Genomic DNA, 25,667 nt, shown 5'->3' with positions numbered 1-25,667 from the left:
TTGCTGTGCCCAGAGGTGATGACAAAAGGGTTTCATTCCAAATGCCAGCTCTGATAGGTCAGGGGGCCTGCCTAGGGACTCTGGGCCGAGAAGGCATCTAAGATGGAATCCTGGCTCAGCAGGAAAGGGCAAACAGGGATGCGTGATATCTCCTTGGGTGCAACGCAGTGCTATCTGCCAGCCCAGGCCATAAGTCCAAGCTCCTGTACCCGGCAACTGCCTCCCCTCAGCTCCCAATTCCCCCAGCCTCCCTCTGGGCATTCCAACTCAACTGCTGTTGATGCCTCCACACTCTCAGTGAGTTATGTTCATGCCTAGAATGCCCTTCTTCACCCTGCCTCGCCTGGATACGCAGCCTCTTTGGAGAGAAGCCATCCCTGACTGCCCAGGCTGGGTCCTGCCATCCCCAGGCATCCCTTGATCTCACCCCTGCTGCCACACATTGAAGTAATGGGTGTCTGTGTCTGCCTCTCCCGTCTGGCTGGGAGTGGCCCGAGCCGTACCTCATTTGTCTCAGTATACCCTATCCCGGGCCCCGCTGGCCAGGCCTGTACCCGACAGGGAATGATGTCAGTAATATCTATTTGCTGAACTGAAAGGAAAGCAGGATGGAGCCTGGGGCCTGTGGAAAGAAAGAAAGCAGGGCAGGCCCTGGGAGCTGCTCCAGAAAACTAGGTGAAGCCATGGTTCAGAGGAGAGGCTCTAGTGGCCTCTCATACCAGGGAACCCAGTGCTTCTGAGGCCCTTGGCACTTAGTCTAATGACCACACTTGCACTGAAGTGTCTCTAAGAGAGGCTGTGCCTCAGCCTGGAGTAGGGGCTCCCTGAAGTCCAGGGGAGTCGGACTGCCCTCCTCAGACAGAAAGTTCCCTGAGAGTCCCTCCCCTGTGGCAGACAGCTCCTAGGGACTGACGGGGCTGTGCGGGGGTCCTGCATGGGCAATAGAAATGCCCAAGAGAAGACAAGAATGTGGGCCCAGGGAGGAGCTGGGGTGCGGTTGTTATGGACTCACCTTTCCATTCGGGCTTGCCTTCTTGAACACCCTGTGGACAAAAAAAGGAAGCTAGGATTAGTGCATCCTGCCAGGTGGGAGATCTCCACACGCCATCCCTCAGCAGGACAGAGAACAAGCACCTGGAGTGATCTCCAGTCACTGTCAAGCCTTGAGAGCCAAAACAGCATCTGCAGTCATCAGATCTTACCATCTCCGGTGCTACCCCACCCAAGCCTCTGTTAACGGCCATTGTAGCTCTCGTGGGATCTGCCGTGGCCCCCTCAGCCTCCTCTTCACACGGCAGGCTGAGGGGCTCTCAAAAGACATGTCAGGCCTTGCCACTCATTTGCTCAAAGTCCTCCCAGCTCATGCAGAAGAAAAGCCCTGTGAGAGTGGTCTTCTCTGCCTCCTTCACCCGTCCGCATCAGCTCCCACTCTCTCGCACCCTGCCAGTCACAGTGCCTCCCTGCTGTTCTTCCAACTCACCAGGGTGAGTTGGCCCTGCCTCAGGGCCTTTGCTCGAGCAGTACCTGCCCCATCACAGATCTGCTGGCCCAGCCCCATGCCTTCTGTGATGGGGCTTCACCATGGCCACGCCCTGCACTCCCTCTCCTCCTCTGGCTCTATTTACTTTCCCACAGCACTCAGCACTTGCTAACCTACTCTCAAGTGACTTGCTAATTTATGCCTGTCTGGTCTGCTAACATGCCAGCTCCACGAGGCAGACAGCCTGAACTTTCTTCTCCACCTGATGTGTCCTGAGTCCCTAGAATGGTGTCCCTAGTAGGCGTTTAATAGATCTGTGTTAATGCATGGCAGGTAGCAAGCACTTGACAAATATTAGTTGAGTGGGCGCCAAAGGAATCAGTGAAGGAATCAACTGAGAGACTGAGGCCCAGGAAAGACAGGGGATGTGCCCCTGGCCACAGAGCAGGGCACTGGACACCGAGTCAGGCAGACACGCAGCCCCCAACTCCTGCGAAGTGCTCTCTGGGCCTTCTAGAGCACACTGCAGTCTCCACCAGGCCCTGTCCTCTCCCCCAGCTTGGTCTGGGAGCCTGAGACCCCCTCACCTAACCCCATCATCTAGCCCCAGAATTGCTCAGAGTAATGTTGGGAAGAGAGAAGAAAAAGCAAGGAGGCAGAGACCAGAGAATGTACTGGAGGAAGAGGGAAGGAGAGAGAGGAGAGGAGAGGGAAGCTGCCCTGCAGGTGTGAGCATAACAGATGGAATGAGAGATGAAACAAACCAGCCAAAAACCCGGAGCATGGAACAGGCCCCCAGGAGCAGGAAGTGCAGCAGGCCACCAGGGCAAGGTGGGGTGAGCTCCACAGTGCCATGGGGACAGTCGCTCCTCCTTGAAGGGGTGGGGGGTGGCTCTGCTCTGCCTCCGTGGACCCCACCACCCCACTCCCACCCTAACATCTAGGGCGCAAGGGACCACTGAGAGGGCTGAGCTTGGCTTGCAAAGAAGGCACTGGCACTTCTCTCCCCTCCACCAACCCTAGTTCTGGGCTTTTCTCCTCCTCATAAATATTTATCAGTGTTTGCAGTGTGAAAATGCCACAGTCAGCTGGGGTGTAATAGTCACTAACGTGAGAAAAAAAATACAGATCACACAGTTTGAACCAGCAGCTCCCAAGCTAGGGCTGGACCTGTGTCCAGGAGACCAGAGAAGTCACAGGGATTCCCAGCTGCTTCCAGAAACCTCAGCCCACCTCTCAAGAGCCTGGGGCCTGACGGAAAGGAGAGAACACAAATGCCTGAGTTCTAAGCGAGTCAGGGAAAGCCACTGAGGTGATCCTGGAGAGGAGCGAGGGGCATCCTTACCACAGGTGGGGGCTGGGATCCAGGCTAGGATAAGCGATAGTCGAGAAGAGAGGGGGGTAAGGAGGAAGGGCAGTAAGACAGACAGAACTAGCATTTGTTGAGCGCCTAATTAGTTCTTTCTCCTAACACACTGTAAAATGTAACTCCCATTTTACACATAATGAACTCAAGTTTCAGAGAGATGGAGCAATTTGTCCAGGAACACAGAGCAAGCCAAGAGTCTAAGTCAGGATTCAGACCCAATTCTGTCTGCCTCCAGAGGCTGAGTACTTTATATCCAATTCTGCTGCTTTCCTAAAGCAGGTGTTTTTTAAATTTATTTATTTATTTATTTTCTTTTATCAGCTTCGGGGAAACACAGAAAACAGGGGAAATGAGTCTGGAGAGGGGAGGGGAGGGCAAAGGGACGGAAAGGTGCGTGTGGGGCGAGAAGGAGAGTGAGGGCAACGAGGGCAGGAAACATGGCCAGTGGTGGGGAATGTCCTGAGCTAACTCAATCAGCCCCCAGGGCCACCTCCTCAGGAAGCCTGGACTCTGACAGCTTCCTCAAACAACAACAGCAGCCTCCCATGCCCCAAGTCCATATTCTGCCCTAGTCCTACCTCTCAGTAATTTTCCCAGGACACTGCTGATCCTTCAACAACCCCATTTCAGAGATGAGGCAACTGAGGCTCTGGAAGGTGAACGAACTCTGGTTGTGTGTCTCCAGAGCCCATGTCCTATCCGCTTTGTTGCATAGCCTAGGCCTCCCTGAAACAACCCCACTGGCTTCCTGACCCCAACACTGTCAGGAACCCCCCCCCCTACTCCCCCCCCCCCCGCAGGGGGTGGGGACGGGTGTTCCAGTTCCCTGGACCCTGAGATTGTGCAGCACCACGCAGATGGCTTCTGCCTGTCCACCGTGAAGGGCAAGGTCACACGTGCAAGACTGTGGGCTAGCTGGGTTTGGTCCACCACCCCCTACCCCCTCAGACCCATCCATGCCCCACCAGCCTGATTCTAAGAGTCAAAGCTGAGTCCCATGTAAGAGAAACACCAGGGGTTGGTTCTAGAAGACTAAAGCTCCCTGGAGACAAGGAACAGAAACCCCGCGAGGGTGGCTAGGGGAAAGGAGGCGGGAGGAGAATAAGGAGACAAAACTCTCACGGGAAGGACGCGCAGGCAGGACGCAGGAGTGCTGGAGCCACGAATGGGGAAGCCATCAGCCTCTCGGGTGGTAGCTCTCTCTCAGCCTCTCCCCCTGGGGCTGCATGTTCTCGGGGCTGTGCTGTTCTCTGATCGGCTGCTCCATTGTCTCTGGGGACCAACTCTCTCTGCTTACTCAAGCCTTTTCTGCTCCTCCGTCATTCTGGCTCGCATGCAGCTCACTCCAACCCTGTTTCTACTCAGCCTCTCACTCAGCTTCGCACTGTTAACTGGCTGAATGGCCCAATTCCAAATTCCCAGGAGAGGAATTTGATTGATCAGCTTTGGTCAGGTGCCCCCCTGCCTGAACCAATCAGCTTTATCGAGGGCGTGTCATGTGTTCCATGAGGGTTCTCGGAGGAGGGTCTATAGAGCAGTGTTTTACTAATCAGGGCGTCGCAGCCCATTAGTGAATCACAAAATCTACTTAAAAGAGTTGCCACCAGGGGCGCCTGGATGGCTCAGTGGGCTGGGGTCATGATCTCAGGGTCCTGGGATAGAGCCCCATGTCGGGCTCTCTGCTCAGCGGGGAGCCTGCTTCCCCCTCTCTCTCTGCCTACCTCTCTACCTACTTGTGATCTCTCTCTCTCTCAAATAAATAAATAAAATCTTTTAAAAGGGGGGGGGGGGTTGCCACCAGCACTTTGTTGTTTTGTTTTGTTTCCACGGACTAGAATAGAAGACATCAGCAAGACACACAGAGAGCAGGGATAGAGCAGATATGACTATATTCATCAATATGCCATTTCCCTGTAAGGCTGGGCACATTTCTCCAGTCCTATGAAGTTAGGCATGCCCACATGGCTTGCTCTGGCCAACAAGAAAGGAGTAGAAGTGTCACATATCACTTCAGGGGAGAAGCACATAAGGGCTACTACACGTTCTGTCTCCTACCAAGCTTGTGACAAATGACTGCAAACTTCGTAGCTTAAAACAACATTCTGATTTGATTCCCTCAGGGTGGTGCTCCCAAGGTGGGCAGACAGGTCAGCTCTCCAGTAACCAGAACGTTGTCTTTTCCAGTGAGCCCCTGTAGCAGGGGATACCTTGAATATTCTGCTGGCTTTTTGTGAGCCACCTGGACTCCCAGTGTCCCCTTGTGCCTGCATCATGAGGGGCCCATGACAGATTAGCCAAAAACCAAAAGTTTATGATTCTGTGTGGTACAGCTAAACAATGGAATATTACGTAGCACTAAAATTATTCTTACATCTTTTAAACACAAGGAAATGCCTATGACAGAATATTAAGCAATGTAAGTTAGGATTCAAAACAACATATTTGGCATGAGCTCAACTTTATATCCAAAAATACCAAAAGAAAGAATGAGAAGACTTAATGTTAAGATGGCAATACTTCCCAAATTGATCTATAGATTTAGTGTAATCCCTATCAAAATCCCAGCTGGTTGTTGTTGTGGTGGTGGTGGTTGTGGTTGTTGTTTTCCAGAAATGAACAGGCTGGGGCACCTGGGTGGCTCAGTTGGTTAAGTGTCTGCCTTCAGCTCAGGTCATGGTTTTGGGGTCTGGGATAGAGCCGCACTCAGGCGGGTGGGTTCCCTGCTCAGCGGGGAGTCTGCTTCTCCTACTCCCTCTGTCCCTCCCCCTGCTTGTCCATGCTTACTCACTCTCTCTCCCTCAAATAAATAAATAAAATAAAATAAAGAAAGAAAGAAAAATAAAGGTGGCTCTAAAATTCATATGGAAATGCAAAGGTCCAGAATAGCCAAAACAATCTTGAAAAAATATAAATTTGGAGGATTTATACCCCCAAGTTCAAAACATACTACAAAGCTACAATAATTAAGACTTGTGAGGCTGGCATAAAGATAGACACAAAGATCAATGGAACAAAATTGAAAGTCCAGAAATAAACTCATATATTTATGGTCAATTGATTTTTGACAAAGGAGCCAAAGTAAGTCAATGGGGGAACGAAACAAAAAAACAGTCTTTTCAACAAATGATGTTGGGACAACGGGATATCCACATGCCCCCACCCCCCAAAAAAATTAGACTCCCTACTACCTCACACCATATATGAAAACTAACTCAAAATGGATCAAGGAACTTAATCTAAGAGTTATAACTATAAAACTCCTAGAAGAAAGCCTAAGTGTAAATCAACATGACCTTGGATCAGGCAATGGTAACCTTACATATAATACCAAAAGCATAGACAACTTTAAAAAGAGATAAATTGGAGTGCCTGGGTGGTTCAGTGGGTTGGGCCTCTGCCTTCAGCTCGAGTCATGGTCTGAGGGTCTTGAGATCAAGTCCTGAATCGGGCTCTCTGCTCAGGGGGAGCCTGCTTCCCTCTCTCTCTCTGCCAGCTGCTCTGCCTACTTATGATCTCTCTCACTTTCTGTCAAATAAATAAATAAAATCTTTTAAAAAGAGAGAGAGAGAGAAAAAATTGTCTTGTATTAAAATTAAAAACTTTTGAGCTTCAAAGGTCACTATCAAGAAAGTGAAAAGACAACCCACAGAATAGAGAAAATACTCTCAAATCATGTATCTGATAACGGTTTAGTATCCAGGATATATAAAAACCCTATTACAATTCAACAATAAACAGGCAATTAACCCAATTAAAAATGGGCAATGGATTCAAATAGACATTTCTCCAAGAAGATACACAAGTGGCCAATAAGCACATGAAAAGATGTTCAACATTATTAATCATCAGAGAAATTCAAATCAAAGGCACGATGAGATACTTCATGCTCACTAGGATACCTACAATCCAAAAAAAAAGACAATAACAAGTGTTCTCAAGGATGCATAGATATCAGAACTCACCTCATACATTGTTGGTGGGAATGCAACGCGGTGGGGTCACTTGGAAAAACAGTTTGGCTGTTCCTCTGAAAGTATGACCCAGAAATTCTATCCCTAGGTCCATACCGTAGAGAATGGAAAACAGATCCCCACCAAAAATGTGTACATAAATGTCCACAGCACACATTATTCATAATAGTCATAAAGGGTGAAAAAGAAAAACAAATTCCCATCAACTGATGAATGTATTGTTTAAATGTGGTATCTAAAGAAATATTATTTAGTTATAAAAAGAGATGACATACTGATTCCTGCTACCACATGGACGAACCTTGAAAACATGTCATAGAAAAGAAGCCAGACACAAAAGACCACCTACTGTTTGATCCCACTTACATGAAATGTCCAGAATAGGCAAGCACATAGAGACAAAAAGCAGGTTAGTAGCTACCAGGGGCTGGCGTGAATGGGCAATGAGGAGTGACTGCTAACGGGTAGGGGGTTTCTCCTTGGGGAGATGAAAATGTCCTGGAATTAGACAGTGGTGACGGTTATTCAACCTTGCGAATATATTAAAAACCACTACATTTTACAGAAAAATTCTGACTATTACAGTATGTAAATTATATCAATTGAAAAAAAATAAAAGACTAAAAACAAACCCCCAAAAAGTACGCGAAAGGAAAGGAAACATGCCCAAATATTACCAGGGCTTGAAGGAGACTCCCTCCACCCACGAACCCACTTCTTTATAGATATTATTTTTCTGTGTTGTACAATAGGCGTAAGTCACTTTGTAAAGATGCCAGGGCTTCCCTAACAAGATACGTCTGAGGTCTTGGTGAAAGAAGAGCCTGGAAAAAAAAATATTGTTAGTAGAGAAATATGGAACCTATTACTCTGAATCCTTTGATGTTAGAGTCTCTGATGCTGTGATTTTACACTGTGGAGTCTGTTTCTCTGTGATTGCTCAGATCCCTTCCGGGCCTGCTGTGCCAGCTATGAGAACTGCTGTGCTGTCTTCTGCTCAGCTATTTCTTTCTCCAGGAAGCCCTCCCTGACTCTTCCAAGCCCCACACCTGGCAGGGAGTCACAGCATGTCCCACATTTGGCAGTGGTTTGTTTACTTACTTTCTGCCTCACTTACATAAGTGAGAGCACAGATCTTACTTGTGTTATCGATCCCTGGGGCATAGCATGGTTCCTGGGGCATAGTAGGGGCTCAGTAAATAACAAGGGGGTGAATGTTGTTGAATGAATGAATAAACTTTTTAAGAGAGAATGGTCAAAAGTGAGGATGGATGAAATTTAAAAAGATGGTGGGTTGATGATGATCTTCTCTGGCTAGCAGACTCCAGAGATTTCTTCTTGGAGCTATCCTTCTCTTTGGATGTTAGGATCTATGAAAATCAAGCTTAGAAAATGCTTCCTAGGGGCAGGGTCCCGGCCACCATCAGGCTAAGTCAAAAATACAACGGGTGTATCCCAAACAGGTCTCATCTACTCAGCTTTGATAAAGTTTATCACTCACCTGCCCACCTTCACACAGCCCCTGTCACTGCCAGGCTCTGGGGGTACTAAGGCGAGCAGTTCGTGGTCCCTGCTGACCAATGACCATGGCATAGTCAAATTAGATGAACCAACCACATACGATGGCCACCATGCATTAAGCTCTCCCTAGGAGTCAGGTGCTATGGTGAACACTTTACACACATTAAGATACTATGTCATTCCAGGGCACCTGGGTAACTCAGTCGGTTAAGCGTCTGCCTTCGGCTCAGGTCACGATCCCAGTGTCCTGAGATCGAGCCCCGCATTGGGCTCCCTGCTTCTCCCTCTCCCTCTGCCTGCAGCTCCCCCTGCTTGTGCCCTCTCTGTGTATGTCAATTAAATAAATAAAATCTTTATTTAAAAAAAGATATTTTGTTATTCCATCTAAACATTCCTATTTTTTCCAGAGGAGAAACCTAAGACTCCAATAAATAACATCTAAAGTCATGACGTCAGTATCAGAAAATTATACCAGAGAGAAACCCCACTTACAGGGAATCATTTAGACAGAACTTGTCTTACTCAATATCAGATAGAACTTGAGGTCCAGGAACCTCATCCTGGACTACCCACGAATGTGGGTTCACTACCAGTGAACTGGAAGAGTGCTGGTTACAATTCATTCCTTTATGAGCATCCGAAAATTCATGGTGGAGAAAAATGCAACAAATACAGTGAATGGGGGAAGACCTTCAAATATTACTCAGTCTTCAATCACCATCGGAAAACTCACCCTGGAGAGAAACCAGGTGCCAGGGACTTCTCTAAGTGCATCATAAATATCAGCTCTTGTGTTCCTCCAACAACATTATAAGGAGGTATGACTCCATCTCCATTTCAGAGATGCAGAAACTGAGACACAGACAGAGGATGTCTCATTTTCCCAAGTTCACACAGCTAGTAAGGGGTGTAGCTACATGCTGGAGCCCAGGGCCGTCAGGCTCCAGAGATCACACACTTTTAATCATTCACACTCCCTTCTAAGTGGGATCGTGTGTTTCTGTCTGGCGAGTCAGGAAAGGCTTCCAGGGAGGATGGGGCAATGAGGAAGACCTTGAGGAACGGTCAGAGATGAAGGCCAAGGTCTGGAGAGGGCGACTGAGTCCACGCTGTGCTCAGGAGGTGGTTGGCAGGCTGGTGTGGCTACTGTTTGTCCTGCAGGTCTGAGAGGAGCACCAGGGAGGAGGACAGACCAGAAAAAGGTCCACTCACAGCCCAGAGAGTCATGGAGCACCTCCATCCATCAGGTCCTGGGCTAGGTGTGAAGGGCCTTGAATGCCAAGCTAAAGAACGTGAACCCTAACCAGAAGGCAATAGGGAGCCTTGGGCCTTTGGGGGAGGGAGAATGATGGGCCAGGACTGTATTTTGGACACAGACGTGCCCCCAACCCCATAAATTTCCTCTATCCCTGGCCTGATAGGCAATCATAGACTCAATTGGGCAGGGTGGGGACAACACAAGGGGGCATTCCTTCTGCCCTACATTCTGACCCACTTTCTGGGTGTGAGAGCAGCCATCAGGGAGCAGGGAGGCATGAAGAGCAGGTGGCTATGGCAGCAAAGAGGTTTCTAGGGCCCTTATCACATGCTCCCTGGTAGCAGAGTTATTTATGTACAAGCTCGTCCGCTCTGGCAAAATTGAACACCCCCCCCCCCCCCCCGTGTCAGAACATCGCCTGCCTGTTTACCTACCATTAGTGCACCTGCAGTTCAGGACAGTCCAGGAGGGGGAAAGGGCAGGAAGACAGGAAATGTCACCCTCATTTCACAGATCTGGGGAGCCTGAGGGAGCACACTACAGCCTGCTTCATTCCACAGATGGAGAAATCACAACCCAAGGGAGGGAAGGGTCCCTGCGGAGGCCAGGAAATAGGCTCAGAGAGATTTGCCCACGTGCACAGAGTCCCAGACAGGGAGGGGAGCCCCAGATTCCTGGTGCTCTTGTCCTATCGCAGCAGCTCGACACCTGGCAAGGCTCCTGTGTCCAGAGGGCAGCGTGTCTGGCAGGGCTGCGGGGCAAGGGTGGTAGATGAGGGCTCTGACCAAGTCACGCTCCCAGCCTCTGGACTTCCCATTGGCTTCTGAGCTGACAGCAACCCCTCCCCCTTCTGCTTGCATTCCCAGGTTCCCTTTTCTGGCCTTGAGCCAGATCTACAGGGTGCAGAGTCAGGAAGGAGGGGGCCCACCAGGTGGCCCTGAAGAGAGAGGAGAGTTTCTTAAAGAAGCGTGGCGCATTTGCTGGTAACCTAAGAAACTGGAGATCTGAACATCAAAGGCTAATAAAAATTTCAACAAGCGGGCTGGCAACTGGATCCCAAAGAGCCCACAGACCGCACCTGAATACTCTCCAGGCTTCTTTCAGCTTAGGGAAGACTGCTGGCAGAAAAGCAGGCAGACCTGGCTGGAATCCTGTGTGTCCTCGGGTGAGTTTAGCACCTCTCTGAGGCATACTTTCCCCTGTCAGGAATATGGGGCGCTATCTACCACACAGCATGAAGGCACATACAAGGACTTGGTACACAGCAGGGAACTGATAAAAGGAAGCCAACATGATTGGTAATATGATGATTGTTGTTATCATTGTTCCCCTCCCCCTCCAGCACCCAGGGGAGAGTTCTTGCCTAAATGTCCTTTGAGTGAGAAGGCCTTGGGGTGGGAAGAGATAGTTATGTTAGCCTTGCTGGGCCAGGCAAGTTTTTTTATTTATTTATTTATTTTTAAAGATTTTATTTATTTACTTGACAGAGAGATCACAAGTAGGCAGAGAGGCAGGCAGAGAGAGAGGGGGAAGCAGGCTCCCCGCTGAGCAGAGAGCCCGATGCGGGGCTCGATCCCATGACCCTGGGATCATGACCTGAGCCAAAGGCAGAGGCTTAACCCACTGAGCCACACAGGCGCCCCAGGCAAGTTTTTTTAGTTGTCTGTCTTCCTCTTGGTCTCAGATGGAAAATAATAGTTTGTAATGTTCTCTTCCCAGTTTAGACCCTCACAGTTCAGAAATCTCTGGGGACATGCCCTATTTCTTCTTTCTGTACTAGCCTTTCCTTCTGTTCTCCCAACTGCAATCCTTTCTTCCCAATGTCACCTCATCCGAGAAGCCTTCCCTGACTGCTCTCATCTCCAGAGGGACTGTGCTGGCTCCTCTCTCCTGCCTCTTTCCCATCTCCCCTCTTTCTATCCATCTTCCTTCCTTCCTTTATTTTCTTCCTTTTATTTTCCAATCTCTGGGCCTGCCACGGTTCTTACTTCCAGGAGATCTAGGCCCCTGCGCCCTGTCCCCAGGGTACCTACACTCTGGAGCAGGAAGACAGATGCTCCACAAATAAACAAAGCTTCCCTCAAAAGCACAGTGGGAGGGCGGAATGAGAGGATGTATAATGTCCAGCTCGGTTCCAGGCACAAAAGAGCCACCCACACACATTAGCACCTGTCCCTCCCCTCCCCCATCCAGCACCCATGTCCCCTCGGCATCCGCACTGGCTTGTATCCCACCTCTCCTTGGAGACAGCCATGCAACACTGAGAAACTGCAGAGATCAGAAGCCTCTTCCCTCAATCATTTACTTTCCTCGGTACATGGCTGGTGCTAAATAAATATTCTGTATGAATGAATAAAGGAATTAAAGAGAGCCAACCCCCAAGCATGAAGCTGGGGAGAAACAGACCAGGGCCAAGTGGCAAATCAGAGGTGGGCAGCCTGGCCAGCAGGAGGAGACGTGGCGCGTGGGCCTCAGCGGGAGCCCAGGACACACAGGGCGGCCCCAGACACAAGGCAGTCAGATGTCCCCAGAGGAAGACTTTATTTGAAGTTTCATTTGTTTGGGTTTGGTTGTTTTGTTGTTTTGCCAATTCGCACATACAAAGTTTTAGGATCATAGAATAACATATCAAAATGAGACAGTAATTCAGAAGCAATACTTTTTTCCTTCTAGTGGGTCATAAAACAGCAGAGCCGATTGCTATGGAGCGCATCTCGGACTCTGTGTTGACCTCCCCAGGGGCGGGTCAGAGGCTGAACGTCTTCTGTGGTCAGGGGCTCTGTCCAGACTGAAAGCTATGGCCTCGGGTGGCAGCTCTTCTCTGAGAAAGAATTCTAAGGGAAAAAAGCCATGTCTCATATTTAGCTAGACAAGGTGCCTGTGACGGGCAGGAGGAGGCTCGTATGGGAAGAACAGAGCCATTGCCATGGCTCGCCATGGCGGGGTGAATGCGCCACCCCCCATCCCCCACCAGGGACATTTGGCAACGTCTGGAGACATTCTGGAGGATGGGTGCTAGCAGCATCCAGTGGGTGGAGGTCAGGGATGCCGCCTGCACAAGACATAGGTCAACCCCATTCCCACCGCCAAGCAAGATTCTGCAGCCCAAAGTACTGATAGTGAGAAATCCTGCTCTAAACTTAGAGTTAAATAAATTGTATTAAAAACAAAGGGAATACATACTCCAAATTTATCATTACTGTAATTTCACTAAATTTCCCTACGATGCTCTTGAGGCTACTTATGCCGCCGTGGGAATGCTGTCGGATGGTGTCCTACTGCGCATCTCTCCCCATCCCCACGTTCAATGACATCACTTTAGTAGTGCGAACTCCTTGGTGGGAGAACTTGGTAGCAAGTACCACCACATCCCCTCCGCTGTCTTCTGGACAGCCAGTTGTTGTCAGTACACCACTGGGTGTAACCCTAAGTAAAGAAGGGAATTCACAAGCCTGGGAGATGCTGGTCAGTTTTCAGCCCAGGTAAATGGCTCAGCACCAGCCTGCTTTCTGCAGTGTGGAACCAGGATCCAAATGTGCACGAAGTCTACCCCCCCCCCATACACACAATTGCCACGCACACCGTACACACACACACTTAGACACACACACCCCACACATACCCACAGAGACCACACAAACACTGCACATCCCTCACCCACACCTACAAACACCATGCACACCACACATACAGAAAGCACCCACATATCACACACACCACAGCACACGCTCACTGTGCACACTTGCCACCTACACCACACACGTCATCATATGTGCGCCACACCTCAGACGCACACGGACTCCACAGACACACACACCACTCACGCCTACAACACATATCTCACTCTAATATCCCCACACACAGGCCGTACACACACCACACAAACACACACATAAGGAGCCTTCTGGTCGGCAGAGACCAATAGTATCTGAAATCATGCAAACAGTGAAAGAATGCCAGTCTGACTGACCGCCTTCTTCAGTGTCTCAGTACCTTTACCTTTACTCCTTCTTCATCCTCTGTGGCCTACCCTTCCCCACACACCACCTCCCTACCAGCCTCTTGGTCACTGGAGCCCTGGCTGCATGGTTCCCCATCCCTGCTCTGTGTCCAGCAATCTGTACACTGAGCCCTGAGGGCTGTGGCTTCCAGAGTCTGGCCCTCCACTCCTTCCCAGGGTGCATGACAAGCAGTTCCCTGGGTGACTCCACCCACCCAGCCACTTGGCTGCCACTCAAGGGTGGTGAGTCCAAACCCCATCTCCAGCCAGATCCTCTCTGACCCCACACCCACCAGCTTTGTGACATCTCCACTCAGATGTCCTCCAGCTCCTCAGACAAGTCCCACATGGACTTCCTGTCTGTCCACATCTGTTCCTTACTTCTGTTCTATGCCTCTGCCCAACCCAAAGCTCCTAGGTACTCAATGTCCATCTCAGGAATAAAGGAATAAGTTATGTAAATCCTACACAGAGAGGAAAAAAAAACAAACTTCCATGTGAGGCAGATAGGAAGTCTTACCCCATTTTACAGATGAGAGTCCTGAGTTTTGGTGAAGCGAGGGACCAGCCCAGAAGCAGCAGCCAAGGGGGCGGGTAAGGCTGTGTGTGTAGGACCCAGAGCTGGGGGCTGGAGGCAGCAACAGCCAGGCCAGGGCAGGCCCTTCAGCTCTCCCCAGCCCCGAGTGAGGGGGTTAGTTACAAAGAAAAGGAAAAGGCGTTCCTGATACGCGTCCTGTTTCCTCTCCTCCTCTGGGTTCTCGGGCCTTGGAGGGCGGATGTCTCTGGGCTGACCGCACTCAGCTGTGTACAGACAGAAGGTGAGGGTCTCCCTGGGGCCCGTCCACTCCAGCAGTCGGGCCTGCATGAACAGGGGCTCCCTGGAGTGACCTCTCAAGTGTTCCTTCCCAGCCCAGGGGAGCCTCTATACATTATCCCCCAGGGGATACTCATCACAGCCAGGCACCTCTTGTGCATCAGACTGTCCCATAAAGACCCCTCTACTGGGAAGCCTTCCATGTCACCCTCACTTGCTATGAAGTCCCTCTGTAGTCCCTCTTCTTCCCTTCCTCCCTGCCCTATAGCAGCCACCCCCCCTCAACATACATGGCACAGCCTTCTGTGGCTATTGCCTGTAGATCTATGCGCCCCATAAATCATGCTGGGGGGGGGCGGGTAAGCAGAGAGGAGGGAGACAAGGGCAGAGGCCATCAATGGGCCTTCCTGAGTGACAAGATGAGCCTCCCGCATCAGACAGGAGACCTTCTTGAGGGCAAAGGGCAGATCTCCTCTATCAAATAAAGATTTCCCCTGAGGGAAGTGGTTGTGACTTTCAATTATTAGAGGTTCTTGCAGGACAAAGATGATGCCTCCTTCCTTAAACAACGAGCTGCCGGTGGACAAGAGAGCTATGTCCCCTCCATTAAATGGGGAGCCCCAGGAAATAGAAGCCGCATCCCCCCCCACCATCAGACAGGAGTCTCTCTCCTGGAAGATGGGGCCATGCCTCCTCCATTAGACTAGGAACTCCCAGAGGACACCCCCCCCCCACCTGCTTGCCCCCACAACAGTCCTCGGAACAGACTTCATTCAGTCAAAGAGGAGAAGGGCTTTCCTCTGGGGGCAGAACCAGGGGGAGTTCTGCCCAATCGTCCCTTGTGCAGGGTCTCACACCACCTCCCATTCATGCCCTCAACCGACCCAAAGCAACCTTGCCATACTTAAGATAGCCATGTGTCTGGATGGAGGCCAGCGGCCGCCTGTCCCAATCCAGGAATGTTGACTTCTCAAGCGATTTTGAGGGGGTGATGAGGAAAGCCCTGACAGGAGGATGGCCAGGACAAGCTGGGCACCCAGCTCTGGCCTGGATGCCACCAGATGTGTGGGCTCCCTCGGTTTCTGGTCCTGCCTCTGCTGCCAGCGGGCAAACCTCTTCCCTCTGGGGCCACTAATGCCCCCCCCAGCCCCCAAATCAGCACCCACTGCTGGCTACAGTGACAGGAGGCACAGGAGAGGAAGGACAGGTCCCGCTGTGAGGACATTAATGGCCTCCCCGAGGGCCAGGTGCCATCCCTGAGCCTGGTCCAAGCTGCCTTCACAGTCCTCTTCCCTACATGTGCCAGCTCAGGGAGCTGCTATTAGTTAGCATCGATCCACAAAGTGCTTTGCTGACACTTTTTATGAGCTTAGCCTCACCCGGGGCCCTGGGGGCTAGGAACAAGATGTGGAAATGGAGCCGGGGGGCCCAGGCCACTGCGCAGAGGGAGAGAGCAGTGGAGACCCAAGGCCAAGGCCCAAACAAGTCCAGGGCCGGCACCCAGCAAATGTCAGCTGAATACATATTCGCTGAAAAGCCACCTTAATCTGGTAACTTAACCTGGGTATATTTTGTTATTATTACTATAAGTTCTATTTATTGCATTTAATACAAGCCCACTGCTATTGTAAACACTATATTAACTCATTTAAACCTCACAAGAACCCTGTAAGGTAGATACTCTCATTATTCCCACTCTACACAGGATGAAAATTAGAGACAAATAGGTTAAGTAACTTGTCCAACATCACAGAGCAGAAGAGAAAAAACAAAAGCAGCTCAAATGATCTGCTTCATCAATTAAGAAGTGAAAATATAATTACAATGCTTCTGAATTTTAAAGGACTTATATACTTTTGAAAGATATAATTTATCCTGTCTTCCAAACCAAATACATTCATTATTGAACATACTGTGGTATTCTCAAGATGTGAGAGAATATTACAAATTTGTAAAACACAAGCTTCTCAGTCCTCTCAAAATACAGTTCTCCTTTCTTTTTTTTTTTTTTAAAGATTTTATTCATTTTGAGAGAGCAAGCAAGAGTGAGCCCGTGTGCCAGGGGAGGGGCAGAAGGAGAGAGAGAGAGACCATTTCAAGCTGACACCGATGCAGGGATTGATCTCACCACAAGATCGTGACCTGAACTGAAATCAGGAGTCAGATGCTTAATGGACGCAGCCACCCAGGCACACTTACACACTTCTTCTTTTGAAACTTCTCACTGAGCAATTTTATTAAAATTTAGAAAATAAGAAAAATCCACAATAGCAATCGGTTTAAGATTTCTCATGTATTTGTTATATGCTAGGTACTTTGCGTATTTCTCATGTTTAATCTTGAAGGCAAATCGAGAAGCCATTATTCCCTTAGTCCCTTGAGGGCGCCTATCTGCTGCACCTTGGTGGGCGTGGTGGTGGGCGTGACCCACTGATGTCAGCCCCGCCCAGGCTGGGAGCTGCTCAGGGGAGGGGATTGCGCTTGGCCCAGAAAAGGTGCATCAAAGGGGTTAGCGGCTTGAGGTCAGGCAGAAGACGGGTGGCTTCATCAGCCCGGACTTCAGCTGTCTGCAGGGTTAGATGAGGCCCTGGCACTCAGCTAGAGCCCTGCAAGTGGTGAAAATACTAACCACCACCACCACCATAAACAAACTCGCTGAGTGGCCTTGGGCAGGTTCCTGCCCACGTTGGCCTCAACTGGCTCACCAGCTCTCAATCCAGGTCACGTTACCTTGATGGGCCTTAGCAGCTGAGAGGAGGTAATGGGTATGAGGAGTTCCTAGGAGGCCAGAGACAGAGGCCTATTATAAGAACAAGGCTGAATTAGCAAGCATTTGTAAGAAATCCATTTTCATTACTTTCAAGAACACAGAGGCCTACAGATCAGGTGGGCACAGCAAGGCCAGATGAGAGCAGCTGTCCTCAGTGAGGCCACAAGCAGGAAGGAGCCCTCAGGGCATCTCCAAACCTCTCCCAGAACCACACCCTGGGGCTTAGTAATCAACACCTCCATACCCAACCCAAACCCTCCACCTGCTCCTTAGGATTCCCTTCTTTGTCCTGGGAAGTGTGAGAAGCCTGCCAGGAGGAACAGTGTGGGGCTCCTTTAGAACCAGCTCTGGCTGCCCAACCCAGATGCTTTTAAATCTAATGGAGCTGGTTGTGGGGACCTGCTCCATTCTGAGGATTGGACTGCCCCATGGGGACCTTGCCCCAGCCAGACCCCAGGAAGCCAGCTTGCCCAGCCTTCACCATCCTGCCTCTATTCTACTGCAACTATGGGGACCCTGAGAAGCAGAGGGGGTCTGGGGTGAACACAAGGCCCACATGTGATAGGGGAGGTAGATGCCACAAACCAAAGACAACCCTGCAAAGGGACTGTGAGCGAGAGTTGTAAAGAAGGTGACAGTAATTCCAGGAAGTGGCTCGGAAGTCACAGAGAACAGGCGACATGTGTGATCGGACTTGGAGAATGATTAAGAGTTTGCCAGGTCATCAAGGTGAAGAGAGAACACTGAAGTGATGTGCGTATGCGTGGAAATACATATCCTTCTAGAGCAGACTTTATGCTTCCAGATCATTCCAAAATCACAATCTCATTCAATTCTCTCAAATCCCATAGTGGTGTTCTTACCTGCCCTCTCTCACTGCCCCTCACGCACATGCAAATAAGGAAAATAAGGTCCAGGGAAGACAGATGATGAGCCCAACGGTAAATGGGGGCCAATTTCCGGGGGAGAGGGTACGAGTAAAGGAGGGATGCTGGCCGAGATAGCCTCTCCCCATGAAGGGGGTGGTATTCTTATTCCTGTTTGGCAATAGTCCCTCATTCCCCGACCCTGCTGGTCTGTGATGCCCTCCTCCCAGCCCCAACATACGTGCATTCTCCTCCAGAGAGCCCAAGGCCCCTCAGCAGGGTGGCCGGCAGAGGGACAGAGCAGCCTTCAGAGGAGGCCAAGGGAGAGCTGAGCTTCTAGGAGCCCCAGTTTGGAGGCGCCACCCCCCACTCCCGAACGCTGATAACCTCGACCTCTCCTACTGCAAATATCCTATCCTCTCCTCAGCTCCCACAGCTGCCGCCAGCCGCTCCCTCTCCTCCCTCCAGCTCTTGCCCTCCCCAGGGAGCAGTGAGCTCAGCCTTTCCCATCAGCCATCCCTGGGAATGCTGGGAAATGCACAGAAGGCCAGGAACCGGCAGAGGCCTGCCCCAGAGAGGGAGGAGGAGAAGATAGGCTTTGGGCTTTTCCGAGGGCCACTGGGGGCGTCCTGGAGGCAGGGCTCCATTCTGCTGCTTCTGCTGAAGCCCAGGCTAGGCTAAGGGCACAGTCTGCCTGTCCTTACCACTTGCTCTAGATGAAGGTGGGATCTAACTGCTGGGGCTGGAATGGGCCTCTTTTTATGGATGGGGAGACAGAGGCCCAGAGAGAGGAGGTCAAAGAAGCAGGTCTGGAGACTGACTGCCATGTCCCAGGCATTGTTGGAAGCTTTCACATTTCTGGTCTCCTTAATCCTCACAACCACCCTGCAAAGTATGTGTGGCAGGCTGACGAATGGCCCCCTGAGATGCCCACATCCGAATGCCTGGAACTGTGACTAGTGTAGCTTACATGGTAAAAGGGTCCTCGCAGGTGTGATTTAGTTAAGGATCTCAAGATGGGGCCACTCCCCTACATTATCCAGATGGCCCCAGTGTCATCACAAAGCTCCTTATAAGAGGGAGGCAGCAGGGTCAGAGAGAGAAGAGGCAAATTTGTGCAGAGGGAAGCATCGAGAAAGAAATTGGAAGATGCTATGTTGCTGGCTTTACCGGGAGCCAAAGAATGCAGGCAGCTTTGCAAAAGCTAGATAAGGCAAAGGAACGGACTCTGCCCTCGAACCTCCAGAAGGATCGCAACCTTACCAACCTACTTGAGAACTTCTGACCTCCAGAACTGTAAGAGAAGAAATATGTGCTGTTTTAGGCCACTAAATCTCTGGTAATTTGTTATAGAAGCAACAGGAGACTAATCATCCCATTCCCATTTTGCAGATGGGGACACAGCCTCAGGGAAGGCACGTGACTTCCTTGGGTCCTGCATGCTCCCTCCCACAACACACTGGAGGACCCCCTGGGACTCTCCGGGGGCTATGAAGGCTGGGAGCCCCTTGGCCAAGGCTTCAAGGCTAGGGGAAAGTCTGAGAGGGAGGCAGGGGTCTACTACTGCAGGGTCAAGGTTGAGGATAGCGGAAGGATGGGATCTGGGGAGGGTAAAGCCGTGCCTACAAGTAACTGTATTATGGCTGGGGCCTCCTGGAGCCAGTGACTGAGTACTACCCTGCCCCAAACCTTGAAGCGGGGGAGGCCTATGACAGGGAGGAAGGGCCCTGGCTACGCAGCTGGGCAGAGTGGGCCACGAATTTGCAGGATTAACCAAGATTAGATGAAATCTCCCCATTATCTCTCTTTGCTCCTGATAAAACCCCTGAGAGGAAGACTCCTTATCCTTCTTCCCACAGGACTGGTGGCGAAAATGAGGCCCTGGAGGTTAGTGGTGGCCTCAAGTTCTCATAGCTGGTAAGAAGAGGAATCTGCGTGTTTGTGACCATCAACGTAAGGAAACCATGACCAATGACTACTGAACTCTGTGTCTCCTGTCGCTGACATTTTCTGTTAGGCTTGATGCGTACCTGTTGAGTCTCTTCTGGGCCTCAAACCCCTTCACTGCTTCCTGCAAGCCTTTCACAGTCTGAACCCACCCACTCCCGTCCCTCCACCATACACACGCCCTCCAGCCACACTGACCGTGGTTACTTCCCTGAAGACACCAAATTCTGTACAACTCTGTGGACTCTCCCACAGGAGAGAGGCTCCTGCCTCATCAGCCCAGTACACACGCACTCATGGTCCTGGCCACACCCGTTCCTCTTTGAGGGTAAGGGAGAGGGATCAAAGCCAGAGGTCAGCCCTCGGCAGCAGGAGGCCTGGCAGACTGGAGCTGAGAGGGCCCGAGTGAGCCAGTCATTTCCTACACAGTAAAGGAACAGCACCCTGGATGGGGCACAGAGTGTGGTGGGTTATCTTCACGGGGGAGCAGGCCCTCCCAGAAGTGTGGACCCCAGGGCAGTGGGGTTGATGGGGTCTCTAAGAACCTTAGGGCCCACCCCTCAGGACACACGTAGTGGCACAGAGGCCCAGAGAAGGACAGGACTCGCCCCTGGCTCCACACTGTGTCACTATGGGAGTTTGGGTCTGCCACTCACAAGCTGGGTGACCTTGGGCAAGGAACGAGTTATTCTGATCCTCATCGATAGAATGGAAATAACAGTGCCTTTCTTGATGAACGCATGGACAGGACCCGGTGCCGGGAGGCCTGTGTGAAGTGAAAGCCACTCTCGCCATTGAGAGAGCAGGGACTGGACTCAGGACACTGGCTGGGGGAGCTCATCCCTCTCTGTGATATAGCCGGTAGGTTTCATTTAACCCCGGGCTGGGCCCTGAGGTGGGGGACACCCAGACAGAAGGATACTCAGCTGTCTGCAAAGCCGCTGCTTCTGGGCCCCCAAAGCTGGTTAGTTCTTAATCCCACCAGATTGTCTCTAGGAAAGGGATTACCAGCCTGATTTTCCTTCCCGTTAAAGAAAGGACTACCCCAAGGGAGTCAGCCTGGGCTACAGGGGCTCCTGATCCAAATCAGGGCACTGTACTGCCCTCCCGGAGGGAAGAATCCGCTTCCCACAGGCAGCACTGTGCTGGGCTTCTGGGCTGTCACTTTGCTCACACCTCATTCACCACAGCCACCTGACGGGACTAGGAGGTCCATTCTGATGAAGAGGAAGCTGAGGTTTGCAGAGGGTCAATAACATGCCAGCCACGGGAGCTGGCAAGGCCACATTCCTACTGCTCCAGGAGGCCTCTGGGCAAGAGCTGTTCCTATTCTAAAGCCTTGGGTCCAGGGGAGGAAGCCAAAGCCATGATCTGGCCCCAAGGCAGCCAGCCTCCTGGCCAGCCTCCTGACCAGCCGCCTGCGGCTCCTGGGGCCCATCACCTCACTCCAGGCCCTCTCCCCTTACCTCAGCCTCCCCAGAGATCCGCTGTTGGTAACTATGAACATAGCACATGGCGTTTTGTTGCCTCCATCCGGACAAGGCTGTCCACCCCCAATGCCAAGTTCACATCCACTCCATCTCAGATATTCGCTCATTGGGTACATCCTCAGAAAGCCTTTGGTGACCTCCCCCAAGTAGGTCAGCACCCCCTCAGGTATTCTCAGGGCACCCCTCACAGTGGGAACTCTTGCCATCTCTCTGCTCCAGACTGAAAGCCCCATGAAGCCAAGGACAGGGTTTGTGTGCTGCCCTAGTTTCCCCAGGGCTGTGCCTAGAACTGGCACGTGGCCTCGGCAGGCCACTCTACACTGGCCTGGGCCCGGCACGGGGCTGACTGCTGAGCCCAAGCTTCATGCTGAATCCTGCGCTTACTAGGACGTGGGGGTTCTCATCCTCCTGTATAGATGAGCACGTAAGACCAAGAGAGATAGCGACTTCCCTGAGGACACCCAGTTACCCTGGCCCGTGGCTGGGACCAGCTCCTAGAACCAGCTAAGACATCTGTGCACCCAGTGCCAAATGGAAATGCAGGGCCCCTTGTTCAGATGTCAAGACAGTAACAGAAAAGCATTTAACCAGTCCAGAGGGCCTCCTGAGCTTGGGGCTCTAGGTGAACGTACAGGTCACCCACCTGGAAGCACTCCCATGTTCTGACTCCTGACCCAAACCCAGGCTCCTCTGGCTGAGAGGCCCTTGGGCATCAGTCTCTTTTGGGAAAGGTTCTCACACCTGAGCATGGGTCAGAATCACGTGGGAGACTTGTTAAAACCCAGCTTGCTGGGCCCTACCTTCTGAGTTCACATTCGGTGGGGAGGGTGAGAGGTGGGCCTGGGAATATGCATTTCCAACTGTTGCCTTTTTAGAGGTACTTCAGACACAGTGGCCCCGAGATGCTGAGAACCGCTACCCAGAGGAATGCACACTTAGAGGCATGCGGAATCCAGGACGCTGTGGAAGGAGAGATGGGCTATCAGCGCTGAGAATATCCTGCGTCCTTGCCAGCGGACCCAGGCCCCCAGTGCAAAGGGCCAGCCCTGCCAAGAAGGAGTGTGGGAGTGGAAGGAGAGAAACGGAGGAAAAAGAAAAACTTTACACAGGTTACCTTAATTTTTGTCACAGTCTCGAGAGGCCGCTTGTGTTATCTCTATTGAAGAGGAAATCTCTCATGCAGAAGTCGGTGATTTGCTCAGGGTCCTGGCCAGGAAATTATGGAGACCGCAGCTGAACCTGGTTCTAACGTAAGTGTTGTCACAAGCCTGCTTCATCCAGCTGGCCCTGACAGGTTCTAATCCCATGACCTGCTCGGCCCAGGGAAACAGAGCTAGTGGCCTTGGGTTCACGCAGTCCCATGCCCCAGCAAGGCCTCGAAAGCCCTGAGGGCCCTCCCCCTCCACCACCTGCCTGCCCCCGCAAACCCAGGCCTACAGCACAGAGACCTGGGACCCTGCTGAGTGGGCTAAGTGCTGGCACCATTCCAACAGGCCCGGGCACCCATCCCCAGAACAGAGGCTCCTCCCACATCCCAGTCCTTCTTTCCAGCCTCCCTTCTTTCCACTTACTCGCATCTACTCTCAGCCCCAGATCACACACCCTCTGTTCCTTCTGTCTGGAATACCCTCCCTACCCTGCTCTCTGTCCAGCTCTGACCCATTCTGAAACATGTCACCTCTATTAGGAAGTGCCCCTTCAGCACCTTATCCGTCCTCACCTCTCTAATGTGCCACACTCTGGTTCACTGGCTGCTCCTCCAGAAGTCATTCTACAAATATTTACCAAGTTATCTGCCCTATTCCAGACACGGTGCGATGTGTTGAGGGTACACAGCCCAGGCTGAGCTCCATTGGGCCCGAGTATGGGTCTCCTTCACCCTGTGAACCTCCTCCAGGGGGGGCAGATGGAGAAGGGGTCCTTGAGGGTCCTCAGGGAATGATGGGACCTCAGCTGGGAACATGAAAAGGTGGTTGGGGCTGGGGGGTAGGTAGTGCAAATTCTGTACTCCAGGCCACTGCCTAGCTGGAGGGAGCAGCTCCCCAGTGTCCCATGCCTGGAGCACAGATCCTTGCCAAAGCAGCACAAAACTACAATGAAATGAACGCAAGGCACGTTATGTGCCCTGACACCAAGGGGCTGCCTATGCCATGGGCTCCACAGGGAACCAAGGCCTGGAGGGGAAAAGGGACACCTGGAGCAGGAGGCAGCGCTAAAATGGGCCTGCAGCCTCCTCTCCCAGGAGACGTGGGTTTTAAACAGGAGGGGAAGATGGAGGCAATGGGCCCCACCCTGAAGGATATGTCCCGTGGACCTCTCGTCTGGAGACAGAAGGCATTAAGGGAAAGCCACAGCCCGCAGAAGCCCCAGGCGGGAGAGGACGGCTACTGAGGAGCAGGGAGCCTGGAGTGCGGCCAGACTGGCAGAGGAAACATCTTGAGAGGCAAGAGGGAGGAAGGGAGGAGGAATGAGAAAGGAGGAAAGAGCCAGACACGCAAACACCTCCGCCTCCTCTTTCCAACCAAAACAGAATCTCCAGAAGACAGACCTGTGAGGAAGGAGACAGGGAAAGAAGCCGGGGCCTTAGAGGGGCAGTGTCTGGGCAGGCGCCCAGGGCTGGAGTCTCTGGAATCTTCAGGGACTGGGCAGCCCTGCTAGAGACTGGAGCTGGCATGGGGGGTGGGGGTTGGGCATCAATCACCAGTGCCTGCCCAGCTCTGTACTCACAGGGCCTGGGGCTCAGGGAGGAAGGTGACAAGGACTCTGGTCACTCCTACTGCTCCTTCACGATCCACTCAGGTACCAACTTTTCCCAAAGCCCCTGAACCAACCTTTGGGCTGGGCTGGGCTCCACACAGGATTGAACACAAACTCAGAAAATACTGGGCAGCAAAACTGACCTGATGGTATAGTCAAGGCTTAGCCCTCAGAAAGCCCACAGGCTGGTGGGAAAGCCAAGGAATTCAACGGATGGAGAGCAGGCACTGAGGCAACTCCGAACTCCCAGACAAACAGGACTGGCAAGCACTGTAGGACAATCCATAGAGCCTTAATGGGTGCCTTTTCCGCTGGTGGGACAGGCTGCTGGGATAAGGAGTCAGGAGGAACCAGGGGAGAGGAAGGGGGAGTCCTCATCTTTGTCCCCCACCCCTACTCCACACTCATACTCTCATACACACACACACACTCCCACACACACTCTCTCTTGCAACACAGAGAGAGTCCTGGGGCTGAGGGGCTTCCAGGGATCTGGGTTCTCATCCTGGCTCTAGGACTCAGATCATTCTCTTGACTTTTCTGGGTTATTCCATTCCCTCACCTGTATAATGGAAATTCTCCTATCTGTTTTCCTCTCAGGAGAATCACCAGGTTAAGGACAGGTCTCCACATAAGTAAGAGCTGAGGCTTCTGGTATGACTTGGGCACATAGGAGAGTCCCACCCCATCCCTGTCCTGGCTGGTATCTTCTTTCCTCAGGCCTTCATGTTGGGATAGCGAGCTGGGGAGACAGAGGCTGTGGTCAGGAGAATGTGGCCAGGCCTGGCATCCAAATGGGAGAGTGGCCCCAAAGCAAATTCACTTCCTGTCCAGGGGCCCTTTCTCTCCTTCCTCTCTCCCTACTAGAGGAAAACAACCCTCCCCGCACATACGTCCTCACCACTGTGTGGGAAGCTTTATTGCATTGGGGTGTGTCTGGGCTCTCCCTCATCTGACCAGCTCTAAGCTGCTAGAATTGAGGGATCCTTCTCTTGTTTGTTTTTTTATCATAGTGAACCAGTCTGCCTCGGGTGAACCTTCCACTCACTAGAGGACGTAAGTCAAGTGACTCCCCCTTCCTCAGCCTGTTTCCTCACCTAATGACAAGGCGAGGCGATGACAAGAGGGCCTACCCTATAAGGTTGTTCTGAGGATTGACCAAATATAATGCCTAATGCTTGGTAACACATATACCTCTTATTATTATGAATAATATTCCACAAATATTTACTTCCATGTCAGACACTGCTGACCACCAGGGACGAATGGTGACTAGGGCAGGTTTGTACAACAGACCCAATGTTTCCCTTCTAGCAGCGAAGACAGCAGGGCTCCACACTGCCCAACACCAGGGGGTTCCGTGGCACAGGCCACAATGCCAACAGCGTCACCCACAAGTGTGCAGCTCCACAGCCCTGCAAGAC

The 25,667-nt window shown here is 51.6% G+C and overlaps 1 protein-coding gene and 1 long non-coding RNA gene across 18 annotated transcripts in view; both read right to left on the bottom strand.

Moving 5' to 3' along the window:
- The window catches only part of ARRB1 (arrestin beta 1), a 73,567-nt gene that overhangs the window by 24,885 nt on the left and 23,015 nt on the right, over positions 1–25,667 (bottom strand). For 5 of the 17 annotated variants that reach the window (XM_082747206.1, XM_082747208.1, XM_082747216.1 and 2 more), the window contains one exon: positions 1,013–1,043. In XM_082747206.1, coding sequence (XP_082603332.1) covers positions 1,013–1,043 — 31 coding nt within the window. Of the gene's footprint in view, positions 1–1,012; positions 1,044–3,971; positions 4,221–10,677; positions 10,867–14,119; positions 14,280–24,805; positions 24,986–25,437; positions 25,659–25,667 lie in introns of those variants that run through there. The other 12 variants (XM_082747212.1, XM_082747217.1, XM_082747213.1 and 9 more) reach the window with 6 other exon arrangements.
- On the bottom strand, positions 12,117–13,974 carry LOC309872690. The gene is made up of 2 exons (XR_014316058.1): positions 13,599–13,974; positions 12,117–12,433 (listed from the first exon to the last, which is right to left on the bottom strand). It is a non-coding gene; the product is annotated as an uncharacterized lncRNA (long non-coding RNA).

This window comes from Mustela nivalis (genome assembly GCF_964662115.1).
Source record: "Mustela nivalis genome assembly, chromosome: 9".
Taxonomy (NCBI): domain Eukaryota; kingdom Metazoa; phylum Chordata; class Mammalia; order Carnivora; family Mustelidae; genus Mustela; species Mustela nivalis.
The sequence above is the reverse complement of the archived record's forward strand: the minus strand, read 5'-3'. Positions and strand labels throughout refer to the sequence as shown.